The sequence below is a fragment of the Belonocnema kinseyi genome, chromosome 6, assembly GCF_010883055.1.
Source record: "Belonocnema kinseyi isolate 2016_QV_RU_SX_M_011 chromosome 6, B_treatae_v1, whole genome shotgun sequence".
In the NCBI taxonomy this organism is placed as follows: domain Eukaryota; kingdom Metazoa; phylum Arthropoda; class Insecta; order Hymenoptera; family Cynipidae; genus Belonocnema; species Belonocnema kinseyi.
In genome coordinates, this window is record NC_046662.1 from 3,260,495 (window position 1) to 3,280,037 (window position 19,543).

The 19,543-nt window shown below is 24.4% G+C and overlaps 1 protein-coding gene across 8 annotated transcripts in view; it reads right to left on the reverse strand.

Moving 5' to 3' along the window:
• Positions 1-19,543, reverse strand: part of LOC117174560 (C-terminal-binding protein) — a 75,593-nt gene that overhangs the window by 29,537 nt on the left and 26,513 nt on the right. For 5 of the 8 annotated variants that reach the window (XM_033363779.1, XM_033363778.1, XM_033363776.1 and 2 more), the window contains exon 2: positions 6,028-6,502. In XM_033363779.1, the coding sequence (XP_033219670.1) occupies positions 6,028-6,225 (198 nt within the window). In that variant the 5' untranslated portion in view covers positions 6,226-6,502. Of the gene's footprint in view, positions 1-6,027; positions 6,503-12,741; positions 12,765-13,143; positions 13,334-19,543 lie in introns of those variants that run through there. The other 3 variants (XM_033363772.1, XM_033363773.1, XM_033363775.1) reach the window with 3 other exon arrangements.

The window sequence follows — 19,543 nt, forward strand, 5'->3', positions numbered from 1 at the left end:
TTTCTGTCACTTTTTTTGATCGTTTTCTACTTTTTTATTAAGATGACATTATAATATGCGTATATCAATAAAATTCAAATAAAGACTGATCGCATGATAGATGGCCCCCACAGTGCCCCCCACATTGTACGGCACCAAACGCCCAAGCCACCTTAAAGTGAATTAAAAAAATTCCAAATAATTTGATAGAATTCAGGGTAAGTTCAAACAAAAGAAATTCAAATATCTTCAAATCTTTGAAACCCTAATAATTTCTAACACAAGAGGTGACGAATGACTAAAAAACAATTCAAGTTAAATTCAAATGAATTGGAAAAAAAAATGTTTAAATCGAAAAAAAATCATTGAAAAGGCAAAATAAATTAAAAAATCAATCAAGTAAATTAAAAACAATGGAAAAATTAATTTAATTATGTAGAATTGAGTGAATATAGAAGAATTCAAAAAAATTTTTAAAAGATTTAGAATAAATTAATAAAAACTCAGTAAAAAATTTCGTTCATTTGAACGTTCGGAACTTCAAGCACATAGTCTTGTGAAACATTCTTTTAAATCCATTAAAACATTACAGGATGGCCATTTCAATAAAAAAAAAATATTCACGGTGAACACTTGAACACTTGAAATACAAACTTTTAAAATTGAAATTTCAAAGATTTTCAATTCAAAAATTGTGTAGCCAAAATGCTCAAAAATTTACAAAATGGAAGATAGTAACACTTATAAATTAAACAATGTTAAATGAAATACAAATAAACTGCAAAATTTAGAACTATTATCAATTATAGAGTTCAAAGATTCAGATTAAGTTCCAAAAATATAAATCCACGTTAACATTTTCAATAGTCTAAATAAAAGACTCAAGCAATGAACTTTAAAATTTTTCAAAATTATATTATTTAAAGTCATTTTAAGCTAGGCACATTAAAAATTGAAAAATAATTTTTTTAACTTAACATTTCTGTCATTAGAAGTTAAATTATTTTAATTTTAAATAGCCTAGAAATCCTTTAAAAGCTTTAAAATTTTATTTCAAAATCTTGAGAAATCTAGAAGTGATTCAAAATTTTTCTAAATTCAAAATAATTTTTTACTTTTTCTTCGGAACTTTCAAATATATTTCAAAATTAATGGAATTTTTTCTATAACTTTTCAAAAATCCTGCAAATTAAAAAAAAAATTGAATTTATAAATAACAATAGAAAACTTATTATTTGTAAAAATATTATAGTAATATTAAGAGATATTTAGAAGTTTTAAAAAGATTATAATTAAATTTAAAACTTGAAATAATTTAAAATACTTACAGTCAAATTTAAAATAAAATGTAGATTTTTGCAGATTTCAAACAAAAATGTCGAATTTTTTTAAGAATTGCGAAAGACTTCAAAAGAAGAAAAAATTTTCTAAAGATTCTTAAGAAAATTTCTAATGAGATTTCACTTTAAAAAATTATTGTAACAGAAAGATTAAAAAGATTTAAAGAGATTTAAAAATTATCAAAGAAGAACATGGAAGACTTTAAGGATTTTTTTTTAATTTGCAGGATTTTCAAAAATTGTAGGAAAATTGCGATTAATTTAAAAATATATTTAGAATTTCTGAACAAATTGTTAACACACTTCGTTAAAAAAAAAAAGAATTTTCAAACAATATTAATTTTCTACCAAAAAAGACGATTTTTCAACAAAATACATGAATTTTTAACTAAAAGACCAATTTTCAACCAAATAGTTGAATTTAAAATTAAAAAAGATCCGCTTTAACCATAAATGGAAGTCAAATTTTTAGTTTAAAAAAATTAATTTTCAACAACAACAAAAAACAATTTTTAACGAAACAGTTAATTTTTCAATTAAAGTGATGAATTTTCACTTATATTTCAATTAAAGTGACGAATTTTCACTTATAATGATGAATCTTCAACTCAGATAGTTGAATTTTAAACCAAAAAGATGAATTTTCAACTAAATAGTTGGAACAAATGAATTCTTAACTAAAATAATTAATCTTCAACTGGAATAGTTCAACTTTTAACGAAAAAGATAAATTTTCAACTAAAATTATGAATTTTCATGTAAAATTATTGAATATTCAACTGAATTAGTTGATTTCTTAACCAAGAAGATAAATTTACAAATAAAATTATGAATATTAAATTGGAAGAATTGAATTTTCAACGAAAAATACACTTTTAAACAAGATTAATTTTTTACCAAAAAACGATGATTTTTGGTCAAAAATACACGAATTTTCAACGAAATAGTTAAATTAGAACTAAACAAAGACGCATTTCAACAAAATATTTGGAACTAATAAATTATTAACTAAAATAATGAACCTTGAACTGAAATAATTGAATTTTTACATGAAAAGGGTAATTTTTCAACTAAAATTTTTTATTTCTCACTGTAACAGTTAAATTTTCAACTAAAAAGATGAAATTTCAACTAAAATGATAGAATCTTGAATAGGAGTAGTTAGATTTTCGGTTCAGAAAATAATCATGTTCAAATAAAATGATGACCCTTCAACTGAAAGAGTAGAATTTTGTACCAAAAAGATAAAATTTTAAATAAAATGTTGAATATTTAATTGTAATACTTGAATTTCCAACCAAGAATTTTAATTTCTACAAAAGAAGACGAATTTTCACCAATATAAATTAATTCTAAGCTAAAAAAGATCAATTGTAAAAAAAAACGAATAGTAACATTTTTAGTTAAAGAAACTAATACTGAACCAAATAGATAAATTTTAAACTAAAAAAATGTAATCAAAAGAAAATTCATTTTCTTAAATAGTTACATTTTCTACCGAAAGGGATGATTTTTCATTAAATTTGGTGATAAAATAAAAATAATTTAAAAAAAAAACTATTTTCAAGACAATTCAGTAAAAAATTAACTTTCAGCTCAGAAACAAAAAACGAATTCTCAAGAAAACAGCTCAGTTTTTAAGCAAATAGATAAATTTTCAATAAAAATGATGACCCTTCAACAACAAAAATTAGTTTTTAACAAAACGCTTCAACTTATAATCAAATACTACAATTTTCATTCCAAAAAAGAAAAATTTTAAATGAAAAATATAGTAGCTGACATTTTAATCGAAAAGAAAATATTGCCAAAAAACTCGAACAATTTCCAACAACATACTTGCAGTTTCAACGAAATTCTTGAATTTTCAACTAAAAATAAACAAGTTTCAATCAAAAATAGAACGATTTAAATTTTCATTAAAAAAAATTAATTTTAAACAGAAAAAAAAACGAATTTTCAACAAAATAGTTAAAGTTTCAAACAGTAATAATTAAATTCTCAGTAAAAAATTAACTTTCTGCCAGGAAAAAAGGAATTTTCAACAGAGCAGCTCTGTTTTCAACCAAAATATATGAAATTTTCAATAAAAATAATAAACCATCAATAACAAAAATATTTAAGTTTCAACAAATTAATAAAAAAATTTAATAAAAAAATATATTCTGAACGAAAAATGTAGTATAGTTGATAATAAAATCAACAAAATATTTAATTTTTAATAAAAAACAGTTTAATTCAACCAAAAAGGTAACTTTTCAAAAAGAGTTGAAAATTTTTCTGTCAAGAGAGAGAAAATATTGCCACTAAATTCGAAAAATCTCAAACACAATACATGAAGTTTCAACGAAATTCTTGAATTTTCAACTAAAAATAAACAAGTTTCAACCAAAAATAGAACGAGTTAAATTCTCAGTAAAAAAAAAATTAATTTCAAACAGAAAAAACAATCGAATTTTCAAAAAAATAACCAAATGCAGTAATATAAATGCTACTTTTGCAATTGAAGAGTAATGATTATTAAATTTTTAATATTGCAATTTTTATCAAAATTAACAGGGTGGCCGTTCTAATAAAAGAAAAAAAATCTCGGTCATTTTCCGGTTTTTGCCGAATCACAAACATTTTTCATCGTCAATGAAATTTAAAAAAAAGCCAAAAATTTTTCATTTTAAGTAATAAAAACTGAGCTAAAAATTAAACAACTAAAAATGGAACTCTTGAATTTTGAACTTTTAAAATTGAAAAAATCTTAAAATCCTTAAAATGTTTCTAAATTTTATTTCAAAATCTTGTTTGATAATTTTGAAAATCTTCCCAAATTTTTTTTTAGAAATTCTGTTAAAATTAATGTTTTAAAATAAAAAAATCATTTTTAATTTTTCTAGAAAATGTTTTTTATACTTCTGAAGCCTTTTAAATTTCTTAAAAAACTTCTACATTTTTTTATTGAAATCTGCCAAAATCTATATTTTCTTTTAAATTAGGCCGTGGACTATTTGCGCCGAAATTTCGGTGTTCAATTGTTATTTATACATCAAAGTTCAACAATTTGACTTGAAAATTAAATTTTTTTTTAAAATAGAACACTTAAAATTGTAAAGTTCAAAGTTTAGTTCTATTTGTTTAGTTTTGAATATTTGATTTACAATTACTAATTTTAAATGAAGAGTCAGATATCTCTAAATATTAATAGTTCATTTTTTTAATTGAAAAATTTCAATTTGCATGGTTTCAAAATGGAATATTTTACACTGACATAATATTTGAAATGTTTTTGGGTGAGCTAAATTCGAATCCGTGATAAAAATTCGAATATTTTGACTTTAAAATTAAATATGGCGGTTTTTGCATACAAAAATAGTGAAAAACGTTTGATTTTTTTATTTTTATAATTTTTTTTCAAACATAAAAAAAGCTTTAATATCTTAAAATTTCTTCAACCATCGGTGCACAAAATTCTTAAACTTAAACAAAAATTTTATAAATATATGTTTTTTTCTTCCAAAATGGCGGACAAAATGCAAAAATGTTCCAAAAACTGGTTTTTTTTCATCATCTTTGTTTTTCTCAAAAACTTGAAAGTTTAAAAAAAAGTTCCATGGATTAAAAATGTCTTGAAATCAGCCATAGAACACTATGCAATTTTTTCAGATTTTTTAGAATTTTTTTTTTTTTTGATTTTTCAAAAAATCAAAAACTTGAAATTTGCATACAAAAATTTCGAAAAATCTGAAAAAATTCAAGAATATTCTTTGACTAATTCTAAGACATTTTTATTTTTGGAAGATTTATACCAGAGCCTATAGATTTTGGGAAATAATTAAATTTTTCATTTTTTTTTAAATCAAAAAAATTTTCTAAAAAATCTGAAAAAATTGCATAGCGTTCTATGGTTAAATTCGAGATATTTTTAATCTATGGAACTTTTTTTAAAACTTAGTTTTTGAGAAAAACAACGATGATGGAAAAAACCAGTTTTTGGGACATTTTTGCATTTTGTCCGCCATTTTGGAAGAAAAAAACATGTATATAAAAATTTTCTGTTAAAGTTTAAGAATTTTGTGCACCGATGATTGAAGAAACTTATAGATATTAACGCGTTTTATGCCTGCGAAAAAAATGATAAAAATAAAAAACCAAACATTTTTCACTATTTTTGTATGCAAAAACCGCCATATTCGAATTTTGACGACGTAGTTTTCATCTATTTATTGTTTTGTTATATCCATCAATTTTGCGGCCAAAAAATTGATAGATTCGCTCATTAATGGGTTAAAATGTAAAACAGTATATTAAAAAAACAACGAAAAATGCCTTTCATAAAAAATCTACGACTTTAAATACTACCAAATTTTTAATAATAAATTGTTCAAATCTTTAAAACTGCATTTTAAAAATTCTTTAAATGAAAACGTAGACTTAAAAATGAAGAATCTAAAATGGAAAATATTTCAAATGGAACATTTTCGCGAATAACGCATTCTAAACTGAATAATATTACAATTGAAGAAAATAACAATTTAACTAAATACTTTTAAAAAATGTCTCAAATTCCCGACTCGCTAAAAAATTCTCCGACAATTCCAGGTTTTCCAACTTTGGACACCTACATTTAAATTCTTGGATGGACTATTAGAAATAATATTAAGAAAAGAAAAAAAAATAAATAAATAAATAAAGAAATAAAGAAATAAAGAAAAAATACCTTTTCGTGAATTTCGGAAGTGGACTGTGCGTCGCAGAAGGCGACAGTTGCTACATCCTTGAGAATTGGCATCTCGATAGAACAATCCCGTCCATCGAGAAGAGCCACTAGCGGTCGTGTCTGAATAGGGCCGTTGGCGATCGGACCCCTCAGGTTATCCATTCGAGGGCGTTTGGGCATCATCTTCCGTTTGTCCATCGGTCAGATAGCCCCCCCTATTGCTTAATTTTCACTTGAGGCGAACAACTTTCTGATAAGAGTCAGCTTCACTTCTCAAGACCTGGATGGAAAATAAACAACCTCCGACAACAGGTCCAGAACAATACTTCTCACACACTATCGGCTACTCTCAAAATCACGCCGTTTCGTCGTCACACTAACTGATGCTGATACTGCAACACTGATTTCTGGTCGGTTTTTGGGCAAGGTCCGCCGAACCTCCAATACATCACGACTCCTTACACACCGACTACTCCTGAAACAACAATTCAACAATTTTTTATTTTTTACAGTCATCACAGTACCTATTCTCGTCCAAAAAAAAAAAAAAAAAAAAAAAAAAAAATAGGTGAATAGATGACATTTTTTTCTAAAATAGATCGCAAATGGGCGATAAAAAAATGTTAAATATGACAAACAAACATTTTGTAATTTGCTGTAAACCGAGAGATGGCCGAACATTTTTTTCTTCGATTAAAAACGGCCACAATGAAAAATTGAGTATTTACATTTCCACTGAGAACTAATTTTCAATTTAAAAAATAATGAAAGAAACTATTTTTTTTACAAGTACATTCAATTTTTTACCTCTCAGTTAAATCCGTTACCAAATGGTTAAATTTTCAAGCAAAAAGATAAATTAGTCTGCATTTTTAAACCATAAAAGTTCAATTTTTAACCAAAAAATTAAGTAGATGAATTTCTATCACAAAAAATTAATTTTCAATTCAAAAAAAAAAAAAAAAAACTATTATTTTTAACAAGTACATTCAATTTTTTACCTCTCAGTTAAATCCGTTACCAAATGGTTAAATTTTCAAGCAAAAAAAGATAAATAGTTTGCATTTTAAAACCATAAAAGTTCGATTTTTAACCAACAAATTAAGTAGATGAATTTCTATCAAGAAAAATTAATTTTCAATTTTAAAAAATCTATTTTTTTCAACAAGTACATTCAATTTTTTTCCTCTCAGTTAAATCCGTTACCAAATGGTTAAGTTTTCAAGCAAAAAAGATAAATAGTTTGCATTTTAAAACCATAAATCTTTAATTTTTAACAAAAAAATTAAGTAGATGAATTTCTATCACAAAAAATTAATTTTCAATTCAAAAAAAAAAAAAAAACTATTATTTTTAACAAGTACATTCAATTTTTTACCCCTCAGTTAAATCCGTTACCAAATGGTTAAATTTTCAAGCAAAAAAAGATAAATAGTTTGCATTTTAAAACCATAAATCTTTAATTTTTAACAAAAAAATTAAGTAGATGAATTTCTATCAAGAAAAATTAATTTTCAATTTTAAAAAATCTATTTTTTTCAACAAGTACATTCAATTTTTTACCTCTCAGTTAAATCCGTTACCAAATGGTTAAATTTTCAAGCAAAAAAAGATAAATAGTTTGCATTTTAAAACCATAAAAGTTCGATTTTTAACCAGAAAATTAAGTAGATGAATTTCTATCAAGAAAAATTAATTTTCAATTTAAAAACAACTATTTTTTCAACAAGTACATTCAATTTTTTTCCTCTCAGTTAAATCCGTTACCAAATGATTAAATTTTCAAGCAAAAAGATAAATTAGTCTGCATTTTTAAACCATAAATCTTCAATTTTTAACAAAAAAATTAAGTAGATGAATTTCTATCAAAAAAAATTAATTTTCAATTCAAAAAAAAAAAAAACTATTATTTTTAACAAGTACATTCAATTTTTTACCTCTCAGTTAAATCCGTTACCAAATGGTTAAGTTTTCAAGCAAAAAAGATAAATAGTCTACATTTTTAAACAATAAAAGTTCAATTTTTAACCAAAAAATTAAGTAGATGAATTTCTATCACGAAAAATTAATTTTCAATACAAAAAAAAAAAACTATTATTTTTAACAAGAACATTCAATTTTTTACCTCTCAGTTAAATCCGTTACCAAATGGTTAAATTTTCAAGCAAAAAAAGATAAATAGTTTGCATTTTAAAACCATAAATCTTTAATTTTTAACAAAAAAATTAAGTAGATGAATTTCTATCACGAAAAATTAATTTTCAATTCAAAAAAAAAAAAAAAAACTATTATTTTTAACAAGTACATTCAATTTTTCACCTCTCAGTTAAATCCGTTACCAAATGGCTAAATTTTCAAGCAAAAAGAAAAATAGTCTGCATTTTTAAACCATAAATCTTTAATTTTTAACAAAAAAATTAAGTAGATGAATTTCTATAAAAAAAAATTCATTTTCAATTTAAAAAAAAAAACATTTTTTTACAAGTACATTCAATTTTTTACCCCTCAGTTAAATCCGTTACCAAATGGTTAAAGTTTCAAGCAAAAAAATAAATAGTTTGCATTTTTTAACCATAAAAGTTCAATTTTTAGCCAAAAAATTAAGTAGATGAATTTCTATCAAGAAAAATTAATTTTCAATTTAAAAAAAAAATTAAAAACAAAAAACAGTTTGTTAAATTTTCAAGCCAAAAAGCCTAATTCTCTATAAAAAATTTAATTTTGAAAACTAGAACATAAAATAACAACAAAAAACTTTATTTACAATTAATCAGTTGACCTTTTTAAGAAAATATTTGAAATTGCATTAAAAAAAAAAAATTACAACAAAAAGAATCGTTGATTTTATTTTTTAATCAAAAAACGAACTTAAAACCAAAATTATGATTCTTTAACGAAAAAAAATGAAATTTGAAACAAGTCGTTCAACTCTGAGCCAAGGAGTGGAATTTTTAATATATCATTTTTTTGGTTCAAAATTCTACTTTTTGGTTACAAATTCTACTATTTAGTCAAGGATAGAATTATTTTGTTGAAAATTAAAGTCTTTTGTTAAAAAGTAATCGTTTGTGGTCGAATATTTATATTGTTTGGTACAAAATTCATCTTTTTTGGTTGAAAATGAATTCTTTTTATTTAAAAAGTCTATTAATATATTTTTGTTTAAGAAATAATCTCTTCGAATTAAAAAACATATTTTTTGTGAAAATTCAACGATTGTTTTGAAAAATTCATCGTTTTTTGTCGAAAATTTATACTTTCGTAAAAAAAAATCATATTTTTTTATTGAAAATTTATCTTTTTTAATTGAAAATTAATTCCTTTTATTTGAACAGTCTATTATTGTATTTTTGTTTAATAAATAATCTCTTTTACTCAAAAAACATACTTTTTGTGAAAATTCAACGATTTTTTTTTAAAGTCATCGTATTTTGGTCAAAAATTTATACTTTTTGGAAAATTAATATTCTTTGGTTGAAAATTTATCTTTTGGTGGAAAAATCGTTCTTTTTTTAGTTGTTACAAATTCACCTAGAGAGTTAATAATTTGTATTGACGTGTAATATTATATGTTTGGTGTTTAGTTCAAAACTCCACAAATTCATTGAAAGTTTAATTATTTTATAGAAAATTCCACTAGTTTCTTAAAAAGTCACCTTTTTTTTTGTTTAAAATTAATCTCTTGGTCAAAAATTCATTCTTTTTGGATTAAAATTTCTCTTTTACTTGAAAAATCGTCTTTTTGGGTGGCAAATTCAACGATTTGCTAACAAAAATCACCTTTTGGCTAAAAATTCATCTCTTAGTTAGAAATTCGACTATTTGGTTGAAAATTCAACTGTTTTCTTAAAAAGTAATCTTTTTTTTATCAAAATTTCAACACTTTTTGATAGAAAATCCATTTTTTTGGTGTAAAAATTCTCATTTGTTAGAAGTCATATTTTTAGTTTATTTTTAAAAATTTTAAATAATTTTGGAGAATGCGACTCTTCCTGGTTGAACTTTAATCTTTTTTGCTTAGAAATTCGATCATTTGGTTCTAGATTCGTCGATTAGGAAAGTGTAATAAAAACTTTAAACTTAAATTCGATTTATACCGCCTAAAAATTCTAACTTTTCAAGTAAAAATATATAGTTTTCAGCCCAGAGGATTATTTTTCCACCAAAAAGACGGTTTTTAAATAAAATATATGAATTCCCAACCAAATGTTGAATTTACAATTTAAAAAAAATCAATTTTCATCCAAATAGTTGAATTTTGAACTAAAAAAGATCATTCTCAAACGAAAAACTTCATCGTTAAAATTTCCAATTAAATTAATAAAGTTTCCAACAACATTTTTGCAACAAAATGGCTAAAGTTTCAACTGGAATAACCAAATTTTGAGCAAAAAAAAAAATTAGATTTTTGAATAAAATATATCAGGGTGGCCGTTGTAATCGTAGTAAAAAATTCCCGGCCATTTCACGGATTTTACCCGGTTCGCAAACATTTTTCACGGTCAATGAAATTTAAAAAAAAAAGGAATGAAATGCAGATAAACTGCAAAATTTAGAACTTTTATAAATTTAAAATTGATTTCAAAATCTTGAAAAATCTAGAAGTGGTTTTAAATTTTTCCAAATTCAAAATCATTTTTGAATTTTTTGTCAGTACTTTTAAATATATTTCAAAATGAATTTTTTTCTATAACTTTTAAAAAATCCTACAAATTGAAAAAAAATTTAATTTGAATTTATAAATAACAATAGAAAACTTATTATTTGTAATAATATTATAGTAATATTAAGAGATATTTAGAAGTTTTAAACAAATTTTCAGAAGATTCTTAGGAAAATTTAAAACGATTTTTCACTTTGAAAAATTATTGTAACATAAAGTTTAAGAAGATTTTAAGAGATTAAAAAAATGATCAAAGAAGAAAATGGAAGATTTTAAGTATTATATTTAATTTGCTGGATTTTCAAAAATTGTAGGGGAATTTCGAGTAATTTAAAAATATATTTAGAAGTTCCGAAAAAATGTTAACACACTTCGTTTAAATTGAAATAATTTCACAATATTTTTAATTTAATAAAAAGCTTTAATTGTAACTATATTATAATGAATTTATTTTGAAGTTGAAAACAGTAAAACCTACGTTTACCATTTTTATTAGCTGAAAAAAAATAATAGAAATAATATATAAATAAATTTATTTAGTAAATTTAATATAAAAAAATAATATAAAGGAATACCTGAAAACTCTGAATTAAAAATATATTATTGATAAATCATGAAAATTTTGATTTGAAAATAAAATTATCGGAATAAATGATATATTAATTTTAATTCTTATAAAGACTTTCTGATTGAAACCTAAAAAAAAATCAAGTTTTCAACAAAATAGGAAATTACATTTTCAGTTAAAAAAATTAATTTTCTACCAAAAAAAAATCAAATTTGCAACAATATAGGTGCATTTTTAACGAAAAATGGCGAATCTTAAACAAACAATTAAATTCTGAACTAAAGAAGATCAATCTGAAACAAAAAATGAATGTTACATTTTCAGTTGAAAAATGGCTTTTCGACCAAAAATAATTTTAAAATAATAATTTTCGACAATGTGGTTTAATTTCAACCAAAAATCGCGAAACATTTGAATTTTCAACATAAAAGGATAAATCTAAACCAAAAACGGAAGCTATATGTTCCGTTAAAATTTTTTTTTGTCAAAAATTAACAAAATAAAACAATCTTCAACAAATATAGTTTAATTTTCAACAAAAGCAGATAGATTTTTAACAAAACAGTTAAATTTTCAACTAAAAAATATCAACTTCAAGGAAAAATTAAACTTACATTCTCAGACAGAGAAAAATCATTTTCAACGAAAAAAACATACGAATTTACAACAAAATTGTTCAATTTTCAACCGAAGAAATTAAATTAGAAATAACATGACGTTAAAAAAAAAAGAAATATTTTTGAACAAAACAGTTCCACTTTCAACCAATTTTTTGAATTTTTAACACAAAAAAGCTGATTTTGAAAACTAATTAGACAAATTATAAATATTCTTTGAAGTCTTATAATTTTTGTATGAAAGCTACGAATAATTTTCAAATAAAAATGATTTATGCTTATATGAATTAATTTCCTTGATCAGCCTATAATGATTTTTATTATAAAATACCAATTTTTATTGCAAAACGCTAACATAACCTAAAATAGTAGAAAGTTATCAACCTTCACGATTGTTTGTTTAAACATGATAATTTCCATAGAAAAACAATAAGATAACACAACAGAAATATGTTCAGTATCGGAAATCTGGTTTGAAATTTAATGATTTTTGTTTAAAATACCGAATTTCCATTGAAAAAACGTTAATAAATCGTGAAACATCAGCAATTATAAATATTGTTCGAACTAGAGTGATTTTTATTTTAAAATGCCAATTTTCGGTTAAAAAAAAAAGTCTAACGTAACCTAAAAACAGTTAAAAACTGATGAACCTTCACAAAGACTCTTCAACATTTTTTAATCAAATGATTTTTCTACAAAAATGTCAGACTTCCTATTAAAAACCCGAATACAACCTATAAGTTTTAGAAGTTTCGAGTCCTCCAGAAAATTTTATGATTTTTTGTGTAGATTTAATTTTCAAAATCAAGATATAAAACAGCTTCAAGTAACGAAAAGCCAATGTTTTCAAAAACAATGCTCACTAGGTTTTCGAGACATTTCGAGAGATATCGTAACACCACTTTTTTTTTTTAGATAGGAACCCGAATCAAGTCTCTGACTCCAAAAAACTGAGACACAATCCACAAAAATGATTTCCCTTTCGGGATGGTCCAAATGAACCAACTTCCAGATCCGATTTCCAATTCCACTTTCCACTTAAAACTGAGGCATCGTGACAGCTTTTGCCATGAAGCCAAAATCACAGATTCACAGCGTTTTTCTTCTCATGCAACAAACCGGGAGCAAATTCCCAAGAAAATTTACATGAACCCTAACTTCCCGACACTTTTTAACTCAGAAATAGTCCCCGAAGTGGGAAAATCGCGGGGTTTGAGAGACAGGAGCTGGTCTAGCTTTTGTGCGAGTTTTACTTTTTAGGTTACCTTCGAGCGCGCCGGCTTGTCTCGTTCCGTATTTCGAATTCACCGAGCCGAAATGCGTGCGAGTTTATCGCACGGAAAAAGAGTTAAATCGATGAGAAAATGACGTACCGTTAAAGAAAATTGGACACAAAACTGGCGGAGAAACAACAGGAAGACACAGAACCCCGAAACGTAGTCACTAGCTTGCACTGGCTGGGGCTGATGTTTTCACGACGGGCAGTCGAGTCTGGTGCAGGGATGGATAGGCAACACACCTGAGGTAAAATACACACGTTTTCCTTGATGCAATTCACAACCTCTTGTAGACAGAAAACTCTCATTTTTCAAGTTTTTACACCTATTCAGGTCATTAAATTCTTATTATATACCAAATTATTAGGTATTCTAGATAAAAAAAAAAAAAACGAGTGACGCGACACAACCCAGCCCTGGCTAGGTCAACGTTTTCGCCTCATTTCGAACCGATTCATCAATCTTAGTGACCCCATGAGTTCGATATTTCGGCTGCAACTGCACTTGTACTTAAATGCAATTTTTCGGGAAGATTTTTCTGGCCCTCAAAGTCTTTTTTCATAAAATCATTGAATTTTGGATTTTCGAGACTTGCTTTTCCCTTTAGCGGAAAAATGGTCAACTATAGCGAAGCCCCATAAGAATATGCAGGTGGTGCGGCACGTGGCGCCCTCCCATGCGTGAAGCTTACGCACTAAGAGAAGTCCAACATGGCTCGAATGAGAGCGAATTCGAAACTAAGGTGAAATTTATCTTAAACGTGTTAACGAGTTTTTTTTAAGGAGATGCAAATGCAATGAATAATAATAATAATAATAATAATAATAATAATAATAATAACGCAATAATAACAAAGAGCTAATTTAAAGATGCCCTCCTTGTCTTGCTTCTTTTTTGTTTTCTCAGTTTCATTTTATTTTAATTGAGTAAAGATGATGCGTGAGAAGACAGTGAAAGTATCAGAGAAATGAAATTTCCCGATTTGGATTCATTGTGATTTCGAAAAGGATTGGCGCAAAGTGCACAGTGCGACAAAAGAGATATTGGGGTTCAACAAATTCTAGAGGTCTCATTTTTATACCGATTTTAAAATATCTTTTTTTAAATTAAAGCTAATTAAATTTTAAAGAGTCCTTGCATAGGCCGATTTCTTTTAATTCACTAACTTCTTATTTCAGTTAAAAAATAAAAGAAAAATCATAATTTTTTTAATATTTCGAGTACATATACACTTATGTTCCTCGCGAAAGAAAATTTTAGTGGACTACTTCAAATTCCCGGTCATTTTTTTAATTTTTCCGGTCAACTAAGAGTAACATATTCATATTTTCCGCAAAACGCAAACATTTATTGTAATTCACGGCCGCCATTCTAAACATTCTTTAAAACAACAGAGCAAAAAATTGCAAAATCAATTAATTTTGAAACAACATTTCAATTTTCCACGATAAAATATCAATTTCCAACAACAACAAAAATAGTTTAAAAAATTAATTTTCAAACTAACTGATGAATTTTCAACTAAAATAATTAATCTTAAACTGAATTAAATCAATTTTAAACAAAAAGATAAATTATCAATCAAAACTTAAATAATTAAATTTAAAAAATGTATGTCCAACAAAACAAACGAATATTATACTCAAACTGTGGAATATTTAATTGGAATTTAATTTAATTTCAGTACAAAAAATTACATTTAAAAAAAAAATAACTCAACAGAAAAGAAAAAAATAAATTTAAAAAAATAGTTGCATTTTCAATACAAAGTAATGAATTTTAAACCAGAAAGATGAATTTTCAACTAAAAAAGTTAATTTTTCAACTAAATATTGAATAATTACATTTTTAGTCAAAAAATTAATGGTTAACTGAAGAGATGAATTTTTAAATAAAATTATGGAATATTCAACTGGAATAATAGATACATTTTCAGTTCAAATAAATAATAATTTTCAATAAAAAAATAAACAAAATTTCAACGAAACAGTTAAATTTTCGGCAAAAAATTAATTTTTATAAAAAAACTACAGTGAAAAACAAATTTTAAATCAAATAGCTCGTACTTTAAACCAAATAATTTTATTTCCAACCTAAAAGATTAATTTTAAAGTAAAAGGATTCATATTTAACTCGAATATTTGAATTTTGAACCGAAAAGAAGAATTTTTAAACATGAAATTAACTTAAAAAACAAAAGATAATTTTCTACCAAAAAAATTCATTTTTTTAAATATGTGGATTTTCAACGAAATAGTTGAATTTTCATTGTAAAAAAAAAAATCATTTTTACCCAAAAGACAATTTTTACAAACAAAAAACTTGACTTTTAACCCAGACTAATTTTCAACCAAAAAAGATGACTTTAACAAAATTGTTTAACTCAATATAAAATATTAAATTTTTTACCAACAAATACGATTTAACAAACACATCAACTTTTAACTAAATAAATTCATTTTCATCTAAAAAAGATTAATTTTCAACAAAATAGGAATTAAATTTTCAGTAAAAAATCAATTTATACCAAAAAAAAATAAAATTTTTCAATAAAATAGATATATTTGGAACCAGAAACGAATTTTCAACAATAAGGTTCATTTTCAACCAAATAGTTTAATTTTCTACTGATATAGTTAAGTTTTCAAACCAGACGAATTTTCAACCGAAAAGGATGACTTATTAACAAAATTGTTGAATTTTCACAAAAATATTTAATTTCTAACGAAATAATATTTTTAATAAAAAAAATCTATTTAAAAAATTAACTAAAAAAGACAAATTTTGAATAAAAATGGAATAGTTAATTAAATTTCTAATTTAAAAAATTAATCTTTAGCAAATCTATGAATTTTGAACTAAAAAAGATTTTAATTTTGAATAAAAAACAGTTTAGTTCAGCCAATAAGAGGACTTTAACTATTCTGTTGGAAATTAGATTGCTTTTGAATTGAAAACTAATTTTTTTATCTGAAAATGTAATAGCATTTTTGAAAATTCAATTACATGGTTAAAAGTTGGACTAATTTATTCAAATTTAATTTTTTATTAGGATTCATAATTTTAGTTTAATAAACAAATGACTATACTGCTCTTTCTCTCAGAGGAAAAATCTTTCATTACGAAATACTGTTGCTATCAGATTAGAAGTGATTCTAAATAATATAAATATGTCTATAATTAGAAGTCTGATTACTTTGAACAAATATTTAACTTTAGCATTTGAAAGTCATAATAAGCTTTGTTTAAAAATATAACTTTCTGAAAAAAATTCAATTCTGATAAATGCGGAAGTAAATTAATTGATAATTCATATTTGTCATTATGAATAACAAATTTAATAAACAAATGCCCATCTTGATATTTTTTCAGAGAAAAAAAATGTTTCCTTGCGAAATATTGTTGGTGTCAGGTTACCAGAAACACAAAAAAAAGTGAAAATAAGTCAATAACCAAAACTTTGATTGTTGTAAACAAATTTATAGACAAATATTTGACTTTAGCACATTAAAGTAATTTTAAACGGGTTTTCTTTTTGTTATGCCTTTCTAAAAATATTTTTATTCTTATATTTCGAGAAGTAGATTTATAGTTAATTAACAGTTGCAATTCATAATAAATTTGATAAAGAAATGTCAAGCTTAGCCTTTCTCTACAAGAAAAAATAATTGATAAAAAATTAAAAAAAAATAATATCGTTCTTCTTCGATCACCAGTGATTCCAAATAATGTAAATATACAAATAATTAAAATTGTAATTGTTTATAAAAAATTTATAAACGTATATTCAACTTTGGCAATTGATATTAATTGTAAAAGGTTTTTTTTTGTATATAACTTTATGAACAAAATTTGATTCCTTTATTTGAAGAAGTAGATTAAGTAATTTAATAGTTGTTACTATACAAGGATAAATTTTTGCCTATTGTTTATAAAGCAAAGTTATAAAAAAGTGCATCTTCAAGGAAACATTTGGAAGTGAAAATGTTGAATTTCTATGTATAAATAACAATTTAACAAATATTAATTTAAAACGAGTTACGATAAAAATAATTGAACTTCTAATATGACTGTCAAAATTTTAAAATTTATTGATTCATATTTTAAATAATAGAATTGAAAATGATTAGCGTAGATTTGTATTTTTCATCGAGGTACCTTTAAAATGTATGATTTAGCAAACCTCAAAATTTAAAAGGCTGCAATTTAACAGTATTTGATTTCAAATTCTACATCTGGAAAGTGTTCCAAATGTCCTAAAAATTTAATTTAAAAATTTAATAATTTTCGCCGAAAATGGAATAACATTTTTAATTTTTTTAAAAATAATTTTAAATCAAACATAAGAGTTTTACAAATAAATAAATTAATCTTTAACTTAAATAATTGAATTTTCAATAAAAAAATGAATTTTGACTGAAAAAGATAAGTTGTCAACCAAAACTTAAATAATTAAATATTTAGTTTAAAAAATTAATGTTAAACAGCAAGATGAATTGTCACCTAAAACTATGGAATTTTCAGTTGGAATAAGTTAAATTTTTAGTTTATAAAATTATTTTTAAAAAAACTTTTTTCAAAAAAATAGTTACATTTTCAAAAAAAGTGATGAATTTTGAAATAAAATTGAAAATATTTAAATGGAATAGTTGCATTTTAAACTAGAAAGATTAAATTAAATTTTTGACCCAATAGAATAATTTTTAACCAAGAAGATTAATTTCTACCAAAAAAGACGAATTTTCAACTAAAAAAGTTCATTTTTTAACCAAAAAATAAATAATTAACTCTTTAGTAAAAAAGGAATATTCAAACAAAGAGATGAATTTTTAACTAAAATTATGTAATATTCGACTAGAATAAAAATATCTAAAGAAAAAACAAGTTTGCAATCGAACAACAGCTCATTTTTCAACCAAAGAAATTAATTTTTAATTAAAACGATGAATTTTCAACTAAAGTAAATTAATTTCTAAAATAGAGATTAACTAAAACTAAATAATTTTATTTTTAACCAAAAAGATGAATTTTTAACTAAAATGACAAATATTTAAATGAAATACTTGAATTTTTAAGTGATAAGAAGAGTTCTGAAACAAGAAGACTACCTTTAAAAAATAATGATAATTTTTTACCAAAAAATAAGATTTTTTAACAAAATATTTGAATTTTCAACAAGATAGTTGAATTTTCGGTGAAAGAAATTCATTTTTAACCAAAGTGATGAATTTTCAACTAAAATTGTTAATCTTTATATATTATTATATTATATCTTTATATATTTATATTATATTTCTTTACCAGAACTCCCTGCTCTAAAATAAGAACGACAATTATTTTCTAAAATGTTCTCTCCCAACTCAGATAAATGAGGAGTTAGCGAATAAAACGCGATAAATCCATTTTTTGAAATAGTATTAATCACTTTTCTTAATTCACCAAAATTATTAAAATAATGAGATTTTGAATTTTTCTACGATCAAAAGTAAATTCCCGGTCATTTCCCGCTCATGTCGCCACCCTAATTGACTATTCAGTTAGTACCGACAACTAAGTAAATGGTTGCACCAACTAATAAAATAGCAGTACCATGTCTTACAAACCAAATATTTGGCCCAACTAACCAGTTTTTTCAGTGTTAAAATCGTAAAAAAGGCAGTTTTTAAACTCATATTTTAACATTAATTTAGTATGATACAGTTATTTTTCAGCCCTACTTATATGGTTACAAATTTGTTTCAAGTCATTTTCTATCAAATTCATTTTAATTTTTATGTTCACTCTCTTGATCAATATCCAAAAAGGAAAACTAATTGAATTGCTTTCCATATTCGTATTGCTCAATATGAACCGTTTCTTCTGTTTTCTTAAGTCTGAGATGCACACATGCTTCATTGTGAAACGAATAATAATGTCATTGAAATTTTGATTTAATAAAATCAGTTGCACTTTTCTTGATTTGATTTTATTAGGAAAAAAAAAAAAATGCATAAAAATGAAGAATAGTAGCCAGATATTGTTGACACTAACATCACACCCATACATATACCTATCAATTGTTTGAATCACACGGCTATTAGGCTAATTCGGTTAATGTGATTGGTTAATTTTGAGGCTATTGGGAAGGAAGAGAATGCGCGATTGAAGGTGTGCGTGTGTGTGTGTGAAACGCAGACGAAACGACTCGACTCGACTCGATTGGTCGTGATTCACACATGTAATCGGAAATATGGTCTGCGGAGGCTATAAAACGAGATCGCTGCTAACATCAGCGAAAGCAAGGATGCGATACTGAGTGCCAACCCAAGCACTTTGACTTGGGCACATGTTGTGCCAACTCAGCGAAAACGCAGGCTCTCCATATCGTCAAAGGGGAGAGAGAGAGAGA